At 36.8% G+C, this 17,566-nt stretch overlaps 2 protein-coding genes across 7 annotated transcripts in view; one reads left to right on the top strand and one right to left on the bottom strand.

Moving 5' to 3' along the window:
* The window catches only part of LOC308176731 (uncharacterized protein), a 583,853-nt gene extending 578,175 nt beyond the window's left edge, over positions 1–5,678 (top strand). The window contains exon 34 of the mRNA XM_080552863.1: positions 5,109–5,678. Within this exon, the coding sequence (XP_080408989.1) occupies positions 5,109–5,167 (59 nt within the window). The 3' untranslated portion in view covers positions 5,168–5,678. The remainder of the gene's footprint in view (positions 1–5,108) is intronic.
* Positions 1–17,566, bottom strand: part of CDH11 (cadherin 11) — a 362,720-nt gene that overhangs the window by 41,799 nt on the left and 303,355 nt on the right. The window lies entirely within an intron of this gene.

Consider the following 17,566-nt stretch of genomic DNA (forward strand, 5'->3'; position numbering starts at 1 on the left):
GAGTAGATTATTTTAGTAAGTGGAACCACCACTACATTAGAGAATATATATCTGGGATAAGGCATTTGAAAAAGAAAATGAGTAAAAGGTGCTTCTGTAAGAAGTTCATCTGTGGTTATTTCAGTTGTCAAATTGTTTGGTAAATGGGATAGTGCACTGAGACATTCTGTATAAAGGGCACAGAAACAAAAATAAACCAGCTAAGTCACTTCTTATGAGTTGAGGTTAGTCTTCTTGCATTTAAACAAAGAGGTTAAGAGTGCTCAAGTTTGAGGGAAGCTCGCAGTCCTTCATCATTCTAAGTATTTCTGACAATATGTTTTCACACAAGTAAAAAAACAGCTAATGTGACTGAATGTCAGAGAAATACTCAGTATTATCTACTGTTATGTACCAACGATACTGTATTTCTGATTCTACTTGATACCTCAATCGACTCTTAAATGGGTACTAAATGAATCCTATGACTAGGATTCATTTTAGCCAAGGAAATCAGGCTAGGTTACCCAGGACTTTCAACTTCTTAATTGATATTTTTAAAGGAAGAATTACTGCACAATAGCCTCCGCAATTTGTGTTGTTACTATTTAAACATGGATGTCCATGTATGTACATCCAAATCAGTAATTTTTTTTCAGTATTAAACTGTTAAAGCTGCCTCATCTATATTGATCCTCCATTCTATACTGCCTTTCCACCCCCATTAAAGCAATCAAGTTTTACTGGCACAAAAATAGTTCAGCAGCACAGGGTAAATTCTAAAGTTGCTAGCAAAAGCATTCAGGAGAAATGGATAAGCATTGTCTGAGTATTAGATATTCAATATTGCAATATTACACTTAAACATATTTCACACTTAATCCACCAAAAGAAGACATAAAACCACATTGCCAATTGTGTCTGCAGATATGTTAACTCACTGTTTTAAAAATATGTCATACATGTTCATCAAAAAACACATTCCTAGATAGTGAATTTTACTGATAAGCTCAAAGAAATGTTTTCTGTGATGACAGTCCCTAATACACAAAGCACTTGGTTTATTAAAATATTCTACATATGCAACATATTTATGCAATTTGCTGTGATGTGCATATGGCATCTTAAATATGTTAATTCTGGAAGCAAATTATTTTATTTTTTTTTTCCACAGAGCACCCTTTTGAACTAATTCACAATTCATCCGAAGGAATGAAAAGAAAGACTACAACTGAATAAACTTTATTTTGATATTTCGCTCAATATCTTTACAGATGACATCTTTGCAGATGACTTCACAGTTCAAGGATTCTTTTTGCCCAAGATAATTGAAGTTGCTTAGATATGTATTTCTCAAAATATCCTCTTACGCATACCCATGGTCTAATTTTTTTCAAGATCTGCTTTTGCTTTTAGAAGCAGCAAATATAGTTGGTAATAGATACTACCACTCTTCAACCTGAGCTGCTACACTATTAAGCTTTATCCTGTATGTATACCTGACCACCAGACAGTGAAGTGCCCACATAAATAATAATTTAACTGTCAAATAAAGGCTCCATTTTCCTGCTACACTGCATTTAAACAGACATCAGAGGTTACAAATCAATATTTTTTGTAGTTCTAATCATTAGTTGAAGCAAATAAATCTTCATATTAACATCAGGCAAGGAGAGAGAAACTCCTGCAGATATCAATTTTCAGAAAAAACATAATTTAAGACTGCTGAATGATTTCCATTATTAATACAGCACAAGAAATAGTTTAGCTGGTTAATTTTGATACATAGATACTAGATATTACCCCTTTTACTGTATATTATTTTCCTTATTTTCTGCTATAGTTGAATATGGCTACAATAATACTAACTGCATAACCTTTAAAAAGGGAGAAAAGGAAAACAACTGCTGTATTTACAGAAGACTGTTTCAAAGGCCAATTATAAGAAAACTCGAAAAAAGAGCCATTAAACAGTTCTAATGCTCCAAATAGACTTGACACAGCAGCACTTTAAATCAAATCTTCTAACAAGATTTTTTTTTTTTAATATAAAATAAGCCGTGTCTTCAGAGTCGGTTTATACAAAGTGACAAGTTGAACAATTTTTGAAATGTTGCTAGTTAAGAGGGGAAAAAAAAAGCCAACCAACCCCATTGTCACTATGGTAATTATTTCACAATGCCTGATGTTAAATGGGCAGTCCTGTGGCCTAAGAAGCAGCTGAATCCTGCATTGTCCTTGCATGATAAAAAGATTTGAGAGTCTGAAAAGCAGAGGAACGGAATCTCACAGCTTCTTAGACTTTGCACTGAAAGGGCCATTGTAACATCATCATAAATCCTGGGCTCCCCAGGCACTTGACAACTAAAGCAGTGGACAATAGAATTCTTGTGTTGAACAAAACACTCCTTGTCTGCCAAAGGGCTTATCTGCTTCATTTACAAATGTCTTTCATTGTACCAAAATAATTCCCTATTAGAAAAACTATTAGGAACAGAACTAAATAAATATTCACAGCTTTGTGGTCTGTTTGGCAAAATGAATGAACTAATACAATCAAGGAACATGCAAAATATGAGATTTAAATAAAGGAAACCCTAAACAACCCCAGACCTCTCTTTATTTTCCTCTCTTCATTTTCCCTCTTCCTGATTGCATGGAATTACACTGAATATATATTTGTCTCTATAAAAAGGACCTGGGCTATATCACACATTAAAAGAGAAGAAAAAATTTTGAAATCTGCAAAGATCTTGGGTTGGAGCAAAATAGTGTCCAATGTTCTTTTAAAGTTAAGTATTTCCAGACGAGCAATTACAAAAATAAACTTGGGGACATATCTGAGAGTTCACTGAAACAGAGGCAAAATACTTAAAATCATAAAGAGATTAAAGCTGTGGGTTTATAACTACATACGTTTAGGTGCTGAGAGACACAAGGGGCTCAGATTTTGAAACAAAATTGTGGCCACATTATTACAACTTTTTTTTCAAGAAGCTCAATGAAAATTCTGGCAGCTAACATAAAAGTGAGTGAGAGAGAACAAAATATTCTAGAAATACATATTTGCAACTTTAAAAGTGTTTCTAACATTCAGAATTCCATTGCAGTGGATTTTTACATAAACAGTTATTTGATTACAACTCACTAGAAAAGTGCTTATGGAACAACAATTTCTACCCTACACAATTATTAAGACAAAAACCTACCATTCTGAACTATTGCTCAAACAATCAACACTGACCACATCCAAAGCGATAAAGTAATCTGTATGGCTGAATCAAAACACAGAGCAGTTGAAACTTCTTGACCAAAATACTGATCATAAATTATTATTCAAATCCAATATAGAAAAAATGCTTTTACACAGCTCAGGCAAATGGCTGAATATTTTTTTGTTTGTTTGTTTGTTTTACTGTGCCTAATAATTACTTGCCTAACAGACATACAAGTATTTCTAAGCTGCATACTAAACAGATATTCAAGTGGGAAAATGAAATATTCAGAATGTACACAATGAAAAAACATCAATAATGTTAAAAATACAAGAAAGATTCCAACAGCACGGAAAATAAAAATTAACATAGATTTAAGCTCACAACCACCAGATGACAGAATAGAAGATTTAGGAATGTGAGCTTTCCACGGTTCTAACATGAATTTGCAGTGCCACACACCACTTAACCTTCAAGCCATTTCTAAAAGCACACTGTAAAAGATTTCACCTATTAAAAATGTAGCTATAGGTACAAAAATCAGAGGAAAGAGGCCTGAATTCAGACCTCCCACATGCCAGCTGACTACCTCTACTGTTTGGGCTCAGAGCTTCACCATTTTGCCTCTCACGTCTCACGCTCTCTCCTCAGTGACTAGTTATACCTATATCTTTAGAACAGTGAGATTCTGTTTTAACAAAGAATTTAAACCTAATTTCTCATATGCTATTTTTTGATTTTTGCTGTTGTAAGCTACGCATCACCAAAACTCTCCCCTCCCCCCCCCCCCGAAGATGCATCACCTGTATAAATATAGTTTGCATAAAGTTACTCTGATCACTGGTCAATTCACAATTCAGGAATATGTATTTTAATTTAATTTTTCATTTTTAAACAAAACATGTTTCCTGCCGGCTCTCCATTTCATTCCAGCTCCTACTACATGATACACAGCCACACTGCACTGTGATGTAGCCAGCAGTCTCTGCTTCAGTCTCTTAGTGCAAAACCAGCATTTACCCCTCCTAGTGAATATATATATATATACACACACACACGTAGAAACACACGTGCCTTGACTAGGGAGGAAGTGTCCTTGGCTATGTATAAATTGTTCCTGCAAGCTATTATTTCAGCATCTAAATAAGCTTATGCTCTGAATCACCTTCCGGGAGAATCTATCTTTTTTCCATTTACTACAGGCAGCTAAGTTCGGTAATGCGAATCCCTACGTGCAACAACCAACACAGCATCCTAGAATACTTTAGGTGGGAAGGGACCTCTGGAGGTCATCTGGTCCAACTCCAGCACTGAAAGCAGTGCTAATTTCAAAGTTACTTTAGATAATTAAAGCTGTCACTTCATCACTGTTAATAGCTGGTATTTGCAGCACAACCAAGCGCACTCCATGTGGACGTGAATGCTCCAAGGACTTATCATCATAGGCTGAAAGACAGACAAATAAAAAGTCATAGAGTAAAGAAAAGGGCAAGCACTGAATCTGGAAGAATAAAAAGACAATTGTGTATAGTTTGCCTTATAAATATATATATGCATGCAATTTCAGGGCCTACAGGCAGGTGAGCACCAATGCCTTTGATGACTGACCATGTTTCAGGGTTGGGGGGATGCTGGTACAGCTCTGTGCATGCTCCTAAGCACCCAGAGCCCCCTGTGCTGAGCAGCAGTGATGGAGGAGCACATATTTCCTCTCTTACTGGCTTCCAACACCACAACACTTGAACTCTTCAGTTTGTTTCAATTACCTCCTGGTTTTGAGGTAAGAAATTGTTAATACTTGTATTTTACAGTATGGAGTTAAGTCCCAGAGAAGTTAAGTGTTCAATCCATGATTTGCATATTGAAAACATATTTTGTTAACCAAACAGTTGTGCCATCTCCTCTCTCCTCCAGAAGGAAAGGAGGACCTCACCACACAGCAGGGACGCCTTGTGGTAACGCAGGACACATGAGGAAAGGACAAGGCCCGAGAGCTGCAGAGAAGGCTCCACACAAACAAGGCTCAGTTCAAAGCCGGTAAACAGACCATTTCTCTTTCTTATGAACTACACCAATTTTATATTCTATTCTCAAGCAAAATATTTTCCTCTGGTGTTCCCTTGCCTGCGCTGTTGAGCGCAGGCCGACGTTCAGCAGGGTGCGCTGCCCAAGCAGGGAGCTGGGAGCCGGCCGGCCTGCAGGCTGAGGGAAAAGCTGTCCTGAATCCTGTCAGTAGTGAAGGCCACGAATGATGGCTGAAATTAGCAAACTAAAAGGCAGAAGAGCTGCATGCTCTCATAAGAGACAAAAATACATATTATCGCTTTTCTTAATACTAACAGGCTGCAGACTAAAGCCCAAATCTTGTGTGCCCAAAGCCAAATTAAATAGCAGTAAAAGCAACGTTCAACATGGGCACACAATGAACAAATTAACCCCCCATCTAAAAGCTCTTTACAGACCTCATGCACACCCAAGCCCTGTGCTCACCTAACACAATACAGCTTCATCAGTTCCTCTCCTGCTTTTGGGTCACAAGTGCCTGAAGGTAGGTGATAGGCCCTTAAGGATAAAGTCTGTATTAATTAGCTTCATGCTGCTCCAGTCCCGTCCTATCCAGGTACTAAGAATACAAGCGGATTGGGAGGCCTGAAGGCAGGTATGTTCTGTCATTTTAAATATCATAAACCAAGCCCTCTATTTCCACGTTTCCAACTTCTCTGAATTTCTTCTAAAAATTGAATTTGGAAGAAGAGAATCCCCAGCAAGTAGGTACATAGTTTCTGTCCACATGTGCCTATACAGATATGCACATAAATAAATCTTAATAAAAATATTTTTACACCTTCATGCATAAACAAATCTTCCTGTGTACCATACTGTATATGATTTAAATTTCTTGGATTTGGGAAAAAAAAAGAATAAGACTCTTTATATTTGCTGTCTAGTAGATTAAATTAAGGATATATTCTTAAACCACCACCATTAAAATGCTCATATATGTTCCCTCTTGAATAAGCATATACATTAACAGCCTACAAAACCAGTTATTACCACTGAAAAAAAAAAAAAAAAAAGGCATGTGGAATTGCTCTAAAACCTTCTAAGTCATTCTGGAACTTATCTTCCCCCAACAGTAGATGTCAGAGCCTACTGGAGTGGGATCTTGTCGTCATGGAAAAATTCTTATGGCAAATTTTCACTACAGATTTTCTGTTTGTTTGTTTCCTCCCATTGGCACATTCACTAGTGCTTTTCTTCCACTACACACAAATAGCCAGATCCTTCTGTAGTAATCAATAGCAAAGCTGTAGCATGGGCCATCTTCATCAGCAATTGGTGCTCACTTTATCATATCTTTCCCTGCTGCCAATTTCAGTAGACTGTTTTCTATTTCTTTCCTCTGGCTTTTTTCTGCTCTCTTTTATCAACCTCTTCTAGTGACCTGAAAAGAAAACCTAAAAATTGAGAGCCACTGAAGTATATGCTGAATGCCCCCATTAGTCAAGCTGTAGGGGACACTCAGCACAGAAAAAAAAAAAATTAACCTTTCAAAAAAATTTTTCACATAAATGTTCAACAAATGTTCCTGCTGGTTCCAGTTCCACTGGAGACACCTGAGAAAAAATAGTTCTGGGACATCAGAGATACCATAAAGGAGAATATCTCAGAATTCGTCCAAGAGACTCAAGAGAGACACAGTTCTTTGGTCTTAGGGACATTTTTTTTCCTACCTTCTCCCTTTTATTAATAAATAAAGAAAAGAGGAGTTGTTTAAAGTTACCACAGAGATCTGACATTTTTGAATATCTGCGTGCCTCATTCAACTCACTGAATATCTCTGTCATCACAGAATGATACATGATTCATTCTGGGAAGCCTATTGCAAACCCAGCAATAACTCTTCAAACATTTGCAAAGATTTTTTAAAAAGTTTAATTCAGTCTTATTTCTGGACTGAATACACCTCTTTCTCTATTCCCCCCCATCCTCTTCCCAAACTCCCGCTCATCATAGCTTGTCTAAATCTAGGGAGGATGGAGTGAGGGGAAAAATGGATAGTAAACTTATTTTAGGTCAACCAAAAGGCATTCACTCTTTCTTTCCTACTCTTCTTTTCCTCATTTCCTTTTGTGCTTTCTCAAAGGACATTATACAGTTGGCTTCTCAATCAAGGACAAGGCAATGTCAAACACATTAATTTGTCCATGAAACATTCTTTAAGGGTTGACAAAAGAAAGCTTAAAAAAAAAAACAAACAAAAAAGACAAGCTAAACTTATTGATTCTGCAAACAAGCTTCTTTAAATGGTGCATTTCAGTTTTCAGGACCGAACAATACTGAACAACCAATGTTTTCATACTATTCCCAACAGCATATAATTTTCAAAATGGTAAGTAAAGATACTGTGAGGTATCAATGGGTAAGCATAGGATTTGGAATACAAGCAAGCACTAGGAGTGTTCCATGATGCCTGGTGCACACTTTCTACTCACAACTAATGCAGCTTTACAGAATTGCAGCAATGTTTATGGCAAAGATGATATGATTTTCCACCTCCTATTATTTTGGGATATTACACTTCAGAATTTATGATATACTAGTATTTTTCATGCAGTTATTTTGTCTATATTTGGTAGCATGCCTACAATCTATTCTCGAGAGTTGAAATATAAATGCAGATCTGTTTCAGTTGCATCATGTAATGAAGTGCTCGCAACACTGAAGTTCACAGCCAAAATTAACCAGAATATTTGACAATATTAATATTTAACATTTATCTGCTCTTCATTATGCCTCCCAAATACCACAGAGCTGTTAGTTTTCTGTTGTGTAATTATTACAATCTATGAGCAAGTGCATTATGAGGTTTCTTCAAAACAATGATTGTGAAATAGAAATATGCATACCTAAATAATAACAGAGTAATTGCTCTCCATATTCAGGAGAGACTGCATGATTAGGAAAGAATTCCTACTGAAGTCTATGGGAGTTTTGCCTGATGAATACAGTCGTAGGTGCTTCAAATAACAAGAAACGAACTCCAGAGTACTGTTCCACTAGTAAACTCAGACAAATGAGAGAAGATACACTTAAGAAACAAAGAGGGTTGATAAAAAACAGACAAATGAACAACAACAAAAAACACTAGTTGGCTAAAAGCTGAGACGCTATATGTGCTGTTTGAAATAATGGGAGGCGCAGATCTCTTCTCCCTGGTAATCAATGATACAACACGAGGGAATGGCACAAAGCTGCAACGGGAGGTTCAGGCTAGGTATCAGGAAAAATGTCTTCACTGTGAGAGTGGCCAAATACTGCAACAGGCTTCCTAGAGAGATGGTTGACGTCCCATGGCTGTCAGCGTTCAGGAGGCATTTGGTTAGCCCTGGAGTGTCAGGCAGTTGGACTTGATGATATTCATAGGTCTCTTCCAGCTTAACCATTCTATTCTATTCCTCAGAAATGCACCTACTCTCTAAGTTTCAGTTGGTTTCTTTTGGGACTGAGCCAGGAATGCCCAACATTAACTTAGCCAGACAAAATGGAAGACTGCACATGGAAACAACCTAACGCCTAATAAAAGTTAAAGATAACTTTATAGTAACAGAAGAAGTCTGTTTGTTAACTGTGCAGAAATGCGGCTTCTCAGCAAATGAATGGACAGGTCTCTTTGCCAAAAGATTAACTAAAAAAACCTAAGTGGAATAATTTTCATACAGCAGTAACATTTTTCCTTTTCAACTGAATTGGACAGGGACAGAAGAATATTCTGGAATATTCAGAAGAATATTCCAGGCCATAACTTAAGTCTCCTGGGTGGCCTTGGGCAGATTTGCTGGGAGTATCTACACAGTATATTGCTGGCAGATGTGAGTTCCTCTGCCCAAGTTCCAAGCTGAGTTGAATCTGAATAAATGTGGTCAGCACAGCACTGAGCCCAACCCACCAAGTCCTACTGTGAGGCGAGGCATATGAGCTTGTGATCAGACCTGCTAATTCAGATTTGGCACCATGATAAACATGTTTGTGTAGCTCCAGTGGGCTGAGATTCCATCTGCCAACAATAGACTTGTTCAACGTGCCCTCTGCTCCTCAGCTCCACTACTAAACTGGAGATAATAATTAACGTCTGAATCTGAAAACTATATAGTGAAGGTAAGTTAATTTACTCTCACATTGATCGTTAAGATGCTTTAAAAGCAGAATCATATACCTGCATAATTATTAGTTAAGGTAAACCTTTTTCACTGTGCATGCTGCAGAACTGAACCAAAATAAAGCTGTATACATACTTTATGTTCAATTTGGTGAGCTCTCAATTTGTAAAGTATTAATAAAGATATTCATGTCTTCGTATTACCTTCAGGTTAATGAGATGTATAAGTATTTGACAACTCAACATATCTAAACAAACCTGTTATTTTGTTTTCAGAGGTGTCAACCTTAGTGAGTTTTATTAAATATGTCACCTAATAGCTTTACCTAAGAGTGCGGACAACTTTGCTTCAACGAGTTGCTGATTCTCCAGTCAACATTCACAGCAATTCTAATTATAAAGTAGTCCTTTTCAACAGACAGCATTCTGCATGCTAAATTGTGGCTGAACACTTCAGAATACTCTTTTGAGAAGTTTCAAATGACAACAATAAACTTCCTTACTCCCTTTTTAAAGAAATCTAGTGATTTATTCTGACCATCTTAGACAAAATGTCCAGTGTTTTCACATTATTGTTTACTTATTACTATAACTGTAGCACACAGAGAAAAAGAGGGGATGAGGAGAAATAGAGAGGAGCAAACCACAGAAAGTCCACTAAATGTTGGATTTTTCCTTTTATATTTGTGTTTTATTCATGTGCTCTTTTTATGCTTTTATTTTTCAGGGCACAAGAACCTCACTGGCCACATTTGAGAAAATAAACCTCAACAACCCCCTACATCAAGACAGTATAATTTTATAAGTGGTTACATAAATTATCTTCTAAAAACTTTGTGAAGAAGTATCTTGTGGTATTGAGAAATACACAAGGCTGCAACTCCAAAGGTCAAGATTTCATGGTTTAAAACACTACACATCCATAAATATGGTACAGTAGACCAAATAAAAATGACCAAAAGTTGCAACTTTCAGAAACAAACTCTGTGCTGAATTTATAAATTTAGATGACAGCAGGGAAAACCACATACCTACACAGCACAAGGGCAAACACCACAAAGCACCACACACTGCTCTGCCCTTCTCTAGGCATACAATAATCAGCCATTTACCCAAGCCTGGTGCAAGCGTGGTCTTCTCAGCCTCTGGAAACACATAAACCTGGAAAGCTGTACTTTATGTTATACAGATGTTATTAAGTGCCTTAGGAACAGGAATCCAAATTGTATATTATCAGAAAGATGAAACAGACAGCTGGAAGTGAAGTGGTTGAGCTGTACGTTTTTCCTACAGATTTCTTTGTGCCTGAGTTTCCAGTATTAAAGTTGCCTCATTCCAGCACAGAAATATCTCAATTAATTAAAAATAATAATTGCAGAAAAGGTTACTTACAGAGAAGAAAATAGTTCCAAAGCTTCCAAGCAATTCAGGAGCATAACTTCAATTGAAAGTCTTAATTTCATATATCGTTAAATCACATTGATTTTGAAAAAAAAAAAAACAAAAAAACAAAACTTGTGATGCTGGGCACTTGAATATTCTCCCCCATAACAGCAAACTCAAATCTCAGAGTTAAATGTAATAAACCCACATGTGCAATGAAACTTCAGTGCAACTGTTCAGTGCCTTTCATCAAATGTCATTTATTTGAATTTCCAAAATCAGAGCCAGTATTTGGTTTGTGCTCTAGAGAGCATATTTTCCCCGAATCTATCCAGGTAGGGAAGAGATTGCTATGTGAGCTCTTGTACATACACACCAAACAGTAGCCTAAAGTTACTGGCCAAACTCAGGAGCAATCTCAAGGGCCGTATTCTGCATTGCCCCCTACCTGCATTTGCCAATCTGACACCTAGAAATGGACATGCCTGCTCTTCCATGGCCCTGCAGTGGCATACAGGACCCCAAGCTTCCTAAACCCAGCTCTGAGTAGAACAAAGCAACTTGTGAAATAGGAAGACAAGTATAGCTGTCTTGGAAAAAAATATGAAAATAAAGAAAAGAAAAAAAGGAGCCTTAAGAATGACTCCAGCAAGCTCTGAAGAGCCAGCAGGCTCCCATGTTAGCCATATGCCTTCATATGTCTGTTCTGTGGGAGTGTTACAGCTCCTGCTGTTCCATTCTTCACTTTTTAAAGAAAATGTTACAAGGCCACAAGGACTCACAAACATTTGTTGACATTTCTTCTGGGTCAGCCTTAGGAGGCCTGCAAGAATTTAAACATATGGCAGTATTTAGTTGCATGAGGGAATGGGCTGTTTCAGAGAAAAGCAGTCTTTGGTTGCAAAACAGTTTAAGCCACCATAAATTTTTTTTTTTTTTTTGGCCCAAATCCAACCTTTTCTCATTATATTTTTACATTATATTTTTTAAAGCAGCAGCAGCTTTTCAGCTGAGCTGGTACAGTGAAATATTTCACAACATTTTCTGCTGTCCTCCACACAAGCAGTATCTTGATCTGGGGTTCCAGATCAGACAGACTTGATGTATGTCTAGACTTGGAAAGGGGAAAAAAAGTGTTTGACTGACCACTGAAATGAAGGCTATTTCCCAAACTAGTCAAGGGACAAGAACCATGACCATTTTGAACCACAAGATTATTTGAATTGGGTTCTTAGCATGGTTCAGCATCAGTACTTACGCATTTGCAAAGCGGAACAGATTTACAAGGCTTTATCTTGTTATTCAGATGACATTGTTCTAAGTCAATTGCTAGTAAGTGTATGATAGCTCACTTGCTGGCATTCTTTATATAACGCTGTTAAAAAACACATTGCACACAGGGTTCTGAGCTGAGCTTTGTCTCAAACCATAAATAAAGGGCAGCGCAATGTTAAGCTTACCCAGTAGCAGACTGGGAACACTCCTGACCCGGCCCTACTGACCAAGCTGCAAAACCAGGTATATAGCACAGCAACGCACCTCACAAGCAGAGGTGAAAGCCCTGGGCAGACTGGTTTTCCTTCAGCACTTTCTCCCTCAACATCACAGCACACTACAAGGAGCTCCTGCCGCTCTTTTCATTTGCATGACATTAAATAGGCCACAATCATGCTTACTAATGGTATAGCACTGTATTTAAAATGAGTAATTTCAGCAGTTGAAATGAAAGGTCTTGCATGGAAAACCAGGATGCAAGAGCCCTTCTCTTTTCCAAACCATACAACAGGCACAGTTTTTAAGACGTAGACATGAGCAAGAAATTATGCTTTTCCTAAAACATTCTGTTAACTGACATCTAACGTGACATGCTAACTCGGATGAACCAGAAGAGGTCAAACGTAAGCCCCTAGCCCTTGGAGCCCTTTGCAGGCGTTGGGAGCACCCTCAAGTGTCCCTGCAGCTCTTCTCTGGTTTTGAACAACACTTTGAAGCCTAAAAAAGAAGCCAGGTTTATTTTGGCAAGAACAAGTGCAAGAAATTCATTGAAGAATGACTGCAATAGATAAAGAAGTGTTTTTGAAACTATAATGGAAAAGCGAAGTTATCTATTTTTAACAAGCGAATTGCACAAATAAATAAAAAAAATCTGGATGAAGAAGTTTAAAAGCTGTATCTAATATGCTTTCTATATGCGCCGTCTTGGTAGGTTACTAGCTGCCAGCAGGCATTGTTGGTTGCATTATCTATGTTGTTAGCCAGAAGAATGAAAGTTACTCATGTGTTATTTTAATACAATCACAGAATGGAAAAGCAGCAAACATTCTGAAATTTTCAGTAAGTCAGAAGACAAAACTTTTGTCATTACAAAACTGAGATCTACTGGTTTCTGTAATCAAACCAAAAACATGCACAGACATTGTGCAGACATATAAACGGTTTAAATAAAATTTCAAGGTCAAGTTACTTTTATCTAACTTCCATACTCTCAGCAAAACTATCATTCAAACTTCGTTGGGGTCATAATTTTCGGAAATGTGGACTTTGCAGTCTTTAAGAACCACAGCACATTGCATCTCAAAATTTTGCAATTATATATATATAATTGCTAGAATTAATGTGGTATTTTCTGAAAGCTACCAACTTACATTAATCTTTCATCCAAGATTACATTTTCTTCTAAACCGTTCAGTCATAAACTGCAAGAGGCAAACTGAGTTTTAGAATACAGCATTCAGCCATGATCACAGGCAGGCAAACAGAAATTACTATTAAGAACTAGTAACTTCAGAGGAAACAGTAAATCGAACAAATACTGGTTATTATCATCAGATAACAAATCTGATGACTTCAGAATAGGCAGGTCTTGCTGACTTGCGCTCAAGAGCAGAAGTTGGCCAAGATGGAAAGACCTGAATGTAAAGAAGACAAGTTGCCCAGTAAGAGGAAAGTAATGTCCTCAGTGGTAATCAGCTGCAAATACTTTACCCAAATGCCTATTTGATGCAGTTCATTAAAATTACCAGTTGAAAACAGTCTAACAAAGTAGTGTCCAACCTGGTAGCTGAATTCAAAGCTTAAGAACATGTAAGCCAGATGGATCAAAAGATATATCAGTAACACAGGAAAAATAACAATACAATGAATAAAAGGGACTGTATGAGTCACTGAAATGTCAGTAAGAAAATGACATCAGGGAGCTGAAGCTATCAGCTTGTAACAATAACTAAGAGGTTAAAAATAAGTTTTATGTATTCAAAGAGTGGCAGGAAGATTTAACTGCAAACTTTTCATTGCCTTCAGTGGCAGGGCTGTAAAGCAATTAAAGCAGGGAATTGGAATGATTTTTTTGTACAAGCACCTGGCATTAAAGTCACCTTCCTGCCAACGTTATGATAGAAGGCAAAACACATAGGTCCATTTTTTAACTTTGTTTAAGACAAACAATGGATTCTTGAGTCTACAAATCAAAGCCTTTTTTCAAGGAAATAATAATAATAATAGATGGGTTCAGTACTGGTTCTGTACAAAACATAAATAAATACAAAAAATAACAGTGTTTGGTACGAAACTGAAAGACTACTGAGTTGAGGAATCCTTTAGGAGTGACGAATTCTTGTAGGATCGCAGTGGTATGCTAAGGGTTTTCTCACACGTTCAGGCTGAGAGCAGCATGCAGCGCAATGCCCAGGTGGGCAGGCTGCTGAGGCTGCTGCGGGGAGCCAGGGAAGCTGGTCTGCACTAGCACAACTGCATGCCCCATGTTGTACTGCAGAACCAGTGCTATTTATCATGGGTTTCATTAATACAAGTCTTTGTCTTACAAAGATCAGCAGTTGTGCCTTGGACTCCCTTGGATACAGTTCTAGCTATCAGCTATATTGAGGAGAATTTAATTCCAACAATCTGAAATCAGCAAAGAGTTTGTGTCTGTATTTAGCTACTTACCACTAGCTGTTCATTCTTTTATGTGATAAGAAATTGAAGACACTCTGATACACCCATGAGCAATTATAAAAGCTATGCAAATATTGCCAATGTATCTATAAATATTCATTTCATATTAAATCTTTTTGATCAGATTCACACGCTTTCAGATTCTATTTCTGCAAATATTTCCCTGAATTCAGATGATCAAGCATGTTTGCTGAAACAGCATATTTTAAGTAACTATTCACAGCAGACTTTCAACTTGTAATTGCTAATATTCATGTCAGAAACCTAATTCAAAGAACTACACTTATCCATTTAGGGAACTGAAGTTTATCATATTGCTTGTATATCCCATCAATACAGCTCAAAACGCACCAAATGGGTCACAGAATTTATCAGAATAAAATACGATCCTGATAAAAATACATGTTAGGGGCATTGTGCAAGCAGTATACTGGATGAGGAAAGCTGGTGATATACATAGGTGTTTGTTGAATATTTTTCTGAAATTAACTCATTTTCAATGAATGTATTAGAATATGACTATCAGAAGTGGAAGAGCAAGAAGACCCTCATTTAATGAATTATTTGCAACAAATTAAATATCCTCTTACAAAAAAAAATACTTTAAAATCTCAACTATATATACACAAAAAGTTTCTGTATTAAATGATTTCATAATACCTCATTAAAAGATACAATTCTAGAATAAGCAGATGAAAATTAAGTTGATGTGGTTTAATATTATTCTCTTTAGGCCTGATGTAATCCAGCTGAAATGAATGGAAGACAGTAAAATAAATGTTCTTGGCAGCTACTTGTTTGTGCCTTACCACATTATCCATTCTTTTGATGAAATCAATATTTATTAATGATTTTTTTTTTCACTTTTAAAACACTGCAACTGTTTCTGAAAGTCACCAAAAGCATACTGTCTTCTGCACAAACATGAAGACAAAACAAACTTGAAGATCAATTTAAACTCATAACACATAGCCACATTTTCAGCTCCTGCAGTTCCATATTATTCTTTGGTCAATATTTGTATTCCTCTACCAGCTCAGCATGAGAGAGTGCTTCAACTAGTTGTAGCAACTCTCATCCAGCAAAGCTACCTCTTTGGCAGGGTTTGCTCCAATTGCTTTGCTCTTTTAACACACTCCTCTCAGCTGAACGTGCTCCCGTACACTATCATTGTTTACGAGACCATGCCCAATCCCAAATCCCAGAAACAGTTGTACTGTATTGGTTCACATTTTTCATTTCTATGAAGGTCTATGAAATATAAAAAGGCCTGGCTAATTCCAGATTCTTGTAAAGCTTCTCTAGCTGTTAATTTTCATTTCAACTATTCATAATAAACATCCCAAGATTTTTTAAAGGAAGACTCTCAGTGGAACGATGTGTGCTTACTTCAGCTTCAACTTTTCCTACCACGGCTGATATATGTTGTGAGCCAGATACCATGGAGATATGTAGCTACTGAGAAGTGTCATAATTAAAAATGCAAAGCTCAAGCACATATGAGATTAAGTGTTACATCCATTTGCTTAATTTTAATTTATAATTAGAAATTATGAGGAAAGGACAATATATTACCATGATTCAATGGCAAATTAGGAGCATCTGTTAGGATAACTGTAATAACCACAGTTAGAATTTCCTATTATCTACATCCAGTTGAATGCCCAACACTTCTGGATATTGTCAAATCTAAAACAAACTGTAGCCCAATTTTCAGCAATAATTAGCTACAATTAGCAACCTGGTGGCTGCCTCAATCAAAAACATCACAAGTGAGGCTTAGTAATTCCCACCACTTGGGCTGAAATACAGATTTGATCAAAATAATTTTCCAGTTATATTAGATCTAATAAAATATATTGGTTCAAGCAACTCTTATTTTTATTATCCAACAGTATAAATGTCTTTGTTTCACTGAAACAAACAAACAACAAAAAAAAAAAAAACCACGATGGAAACTATTCCAAAGACATCTGCTCTCTTCCCAAAGCTCAGTCCCATGAAATTAGGGAAAAGTAGAGAAGCCAAGCACAAGTTCAACTCACCACTAGAATTTTTAAATGATCAAGTCATTCTGACATATTACTAGTACTGGCTCTGATCCTAGCAAGATATTAGCCAATCAGGGATGCCCGTATTCTTATTTGGAACACTTTGTCTTCCGTCATGACTATTTATTACAACCCCAAATAAACTGGATATAGTTCAAGCCTAATTTCTTCCTGGCCTTGGGAAGGAAGACCTCCAATTCATTAAATAGATATTAACCTTTTCTACTGTCTTGCATAAAGTGCCAGCACGTGTTCAGTAATAGCTTCAGTTCAGATTATCCTCAGGTAATTTTTGGCTTGTGATAAAACACCTTGTAACCTTTGTGTTTAACAAGAGCTAAGGCTTAACCAGGCTTAGTTGAAAGGAAGATGAGACTGACTGTATCTCTGAAAGGGACACAACCTTTTCTACATAGCCCAAACACCATTACTAGCATATCTTCAGTTCAGTTGCTGTGCCAATGTCATCCTCCTTTCATTCTAAGCCAAACTAGTTTTATGTGCTTAAAAAGTTACATATTCTTTTAATTTGTTAATTTTTTAAACCTTGAATCTCTCTCCAGCATCTGAATTGTTCACTTTTTTCCTGTTTTGGCCTAACTCACCTTCTTACCCTTAGATCCCGAACATCAATAACATGTTTTTCTTAGTTCATAAGTTTTTCCTGCATGTAGGGCAGGTGACAAAAAAATAAAATAAAATTCAAATCATTCTATTAAACACAGAGGAGTAGCAAAAACATGGAACGCATATAACTCAGCCAGAACTGTCACACGTACACGAAGAAGAAACCAGATCTACACCTTATTTTCATTAAATCTGAC

Source organism: Anser brachyrhynchus (genome assembly GCF_964034855.1).
Source record: "Anser brachyrhynchus genome assembly, chromosome: 12".
Taxonomy (NCBI): Eukaryota; Metazoa; Chordata; class Aves; order Anseriformes; family Anatidae; genus Anser; species Anser brachyrhynchus.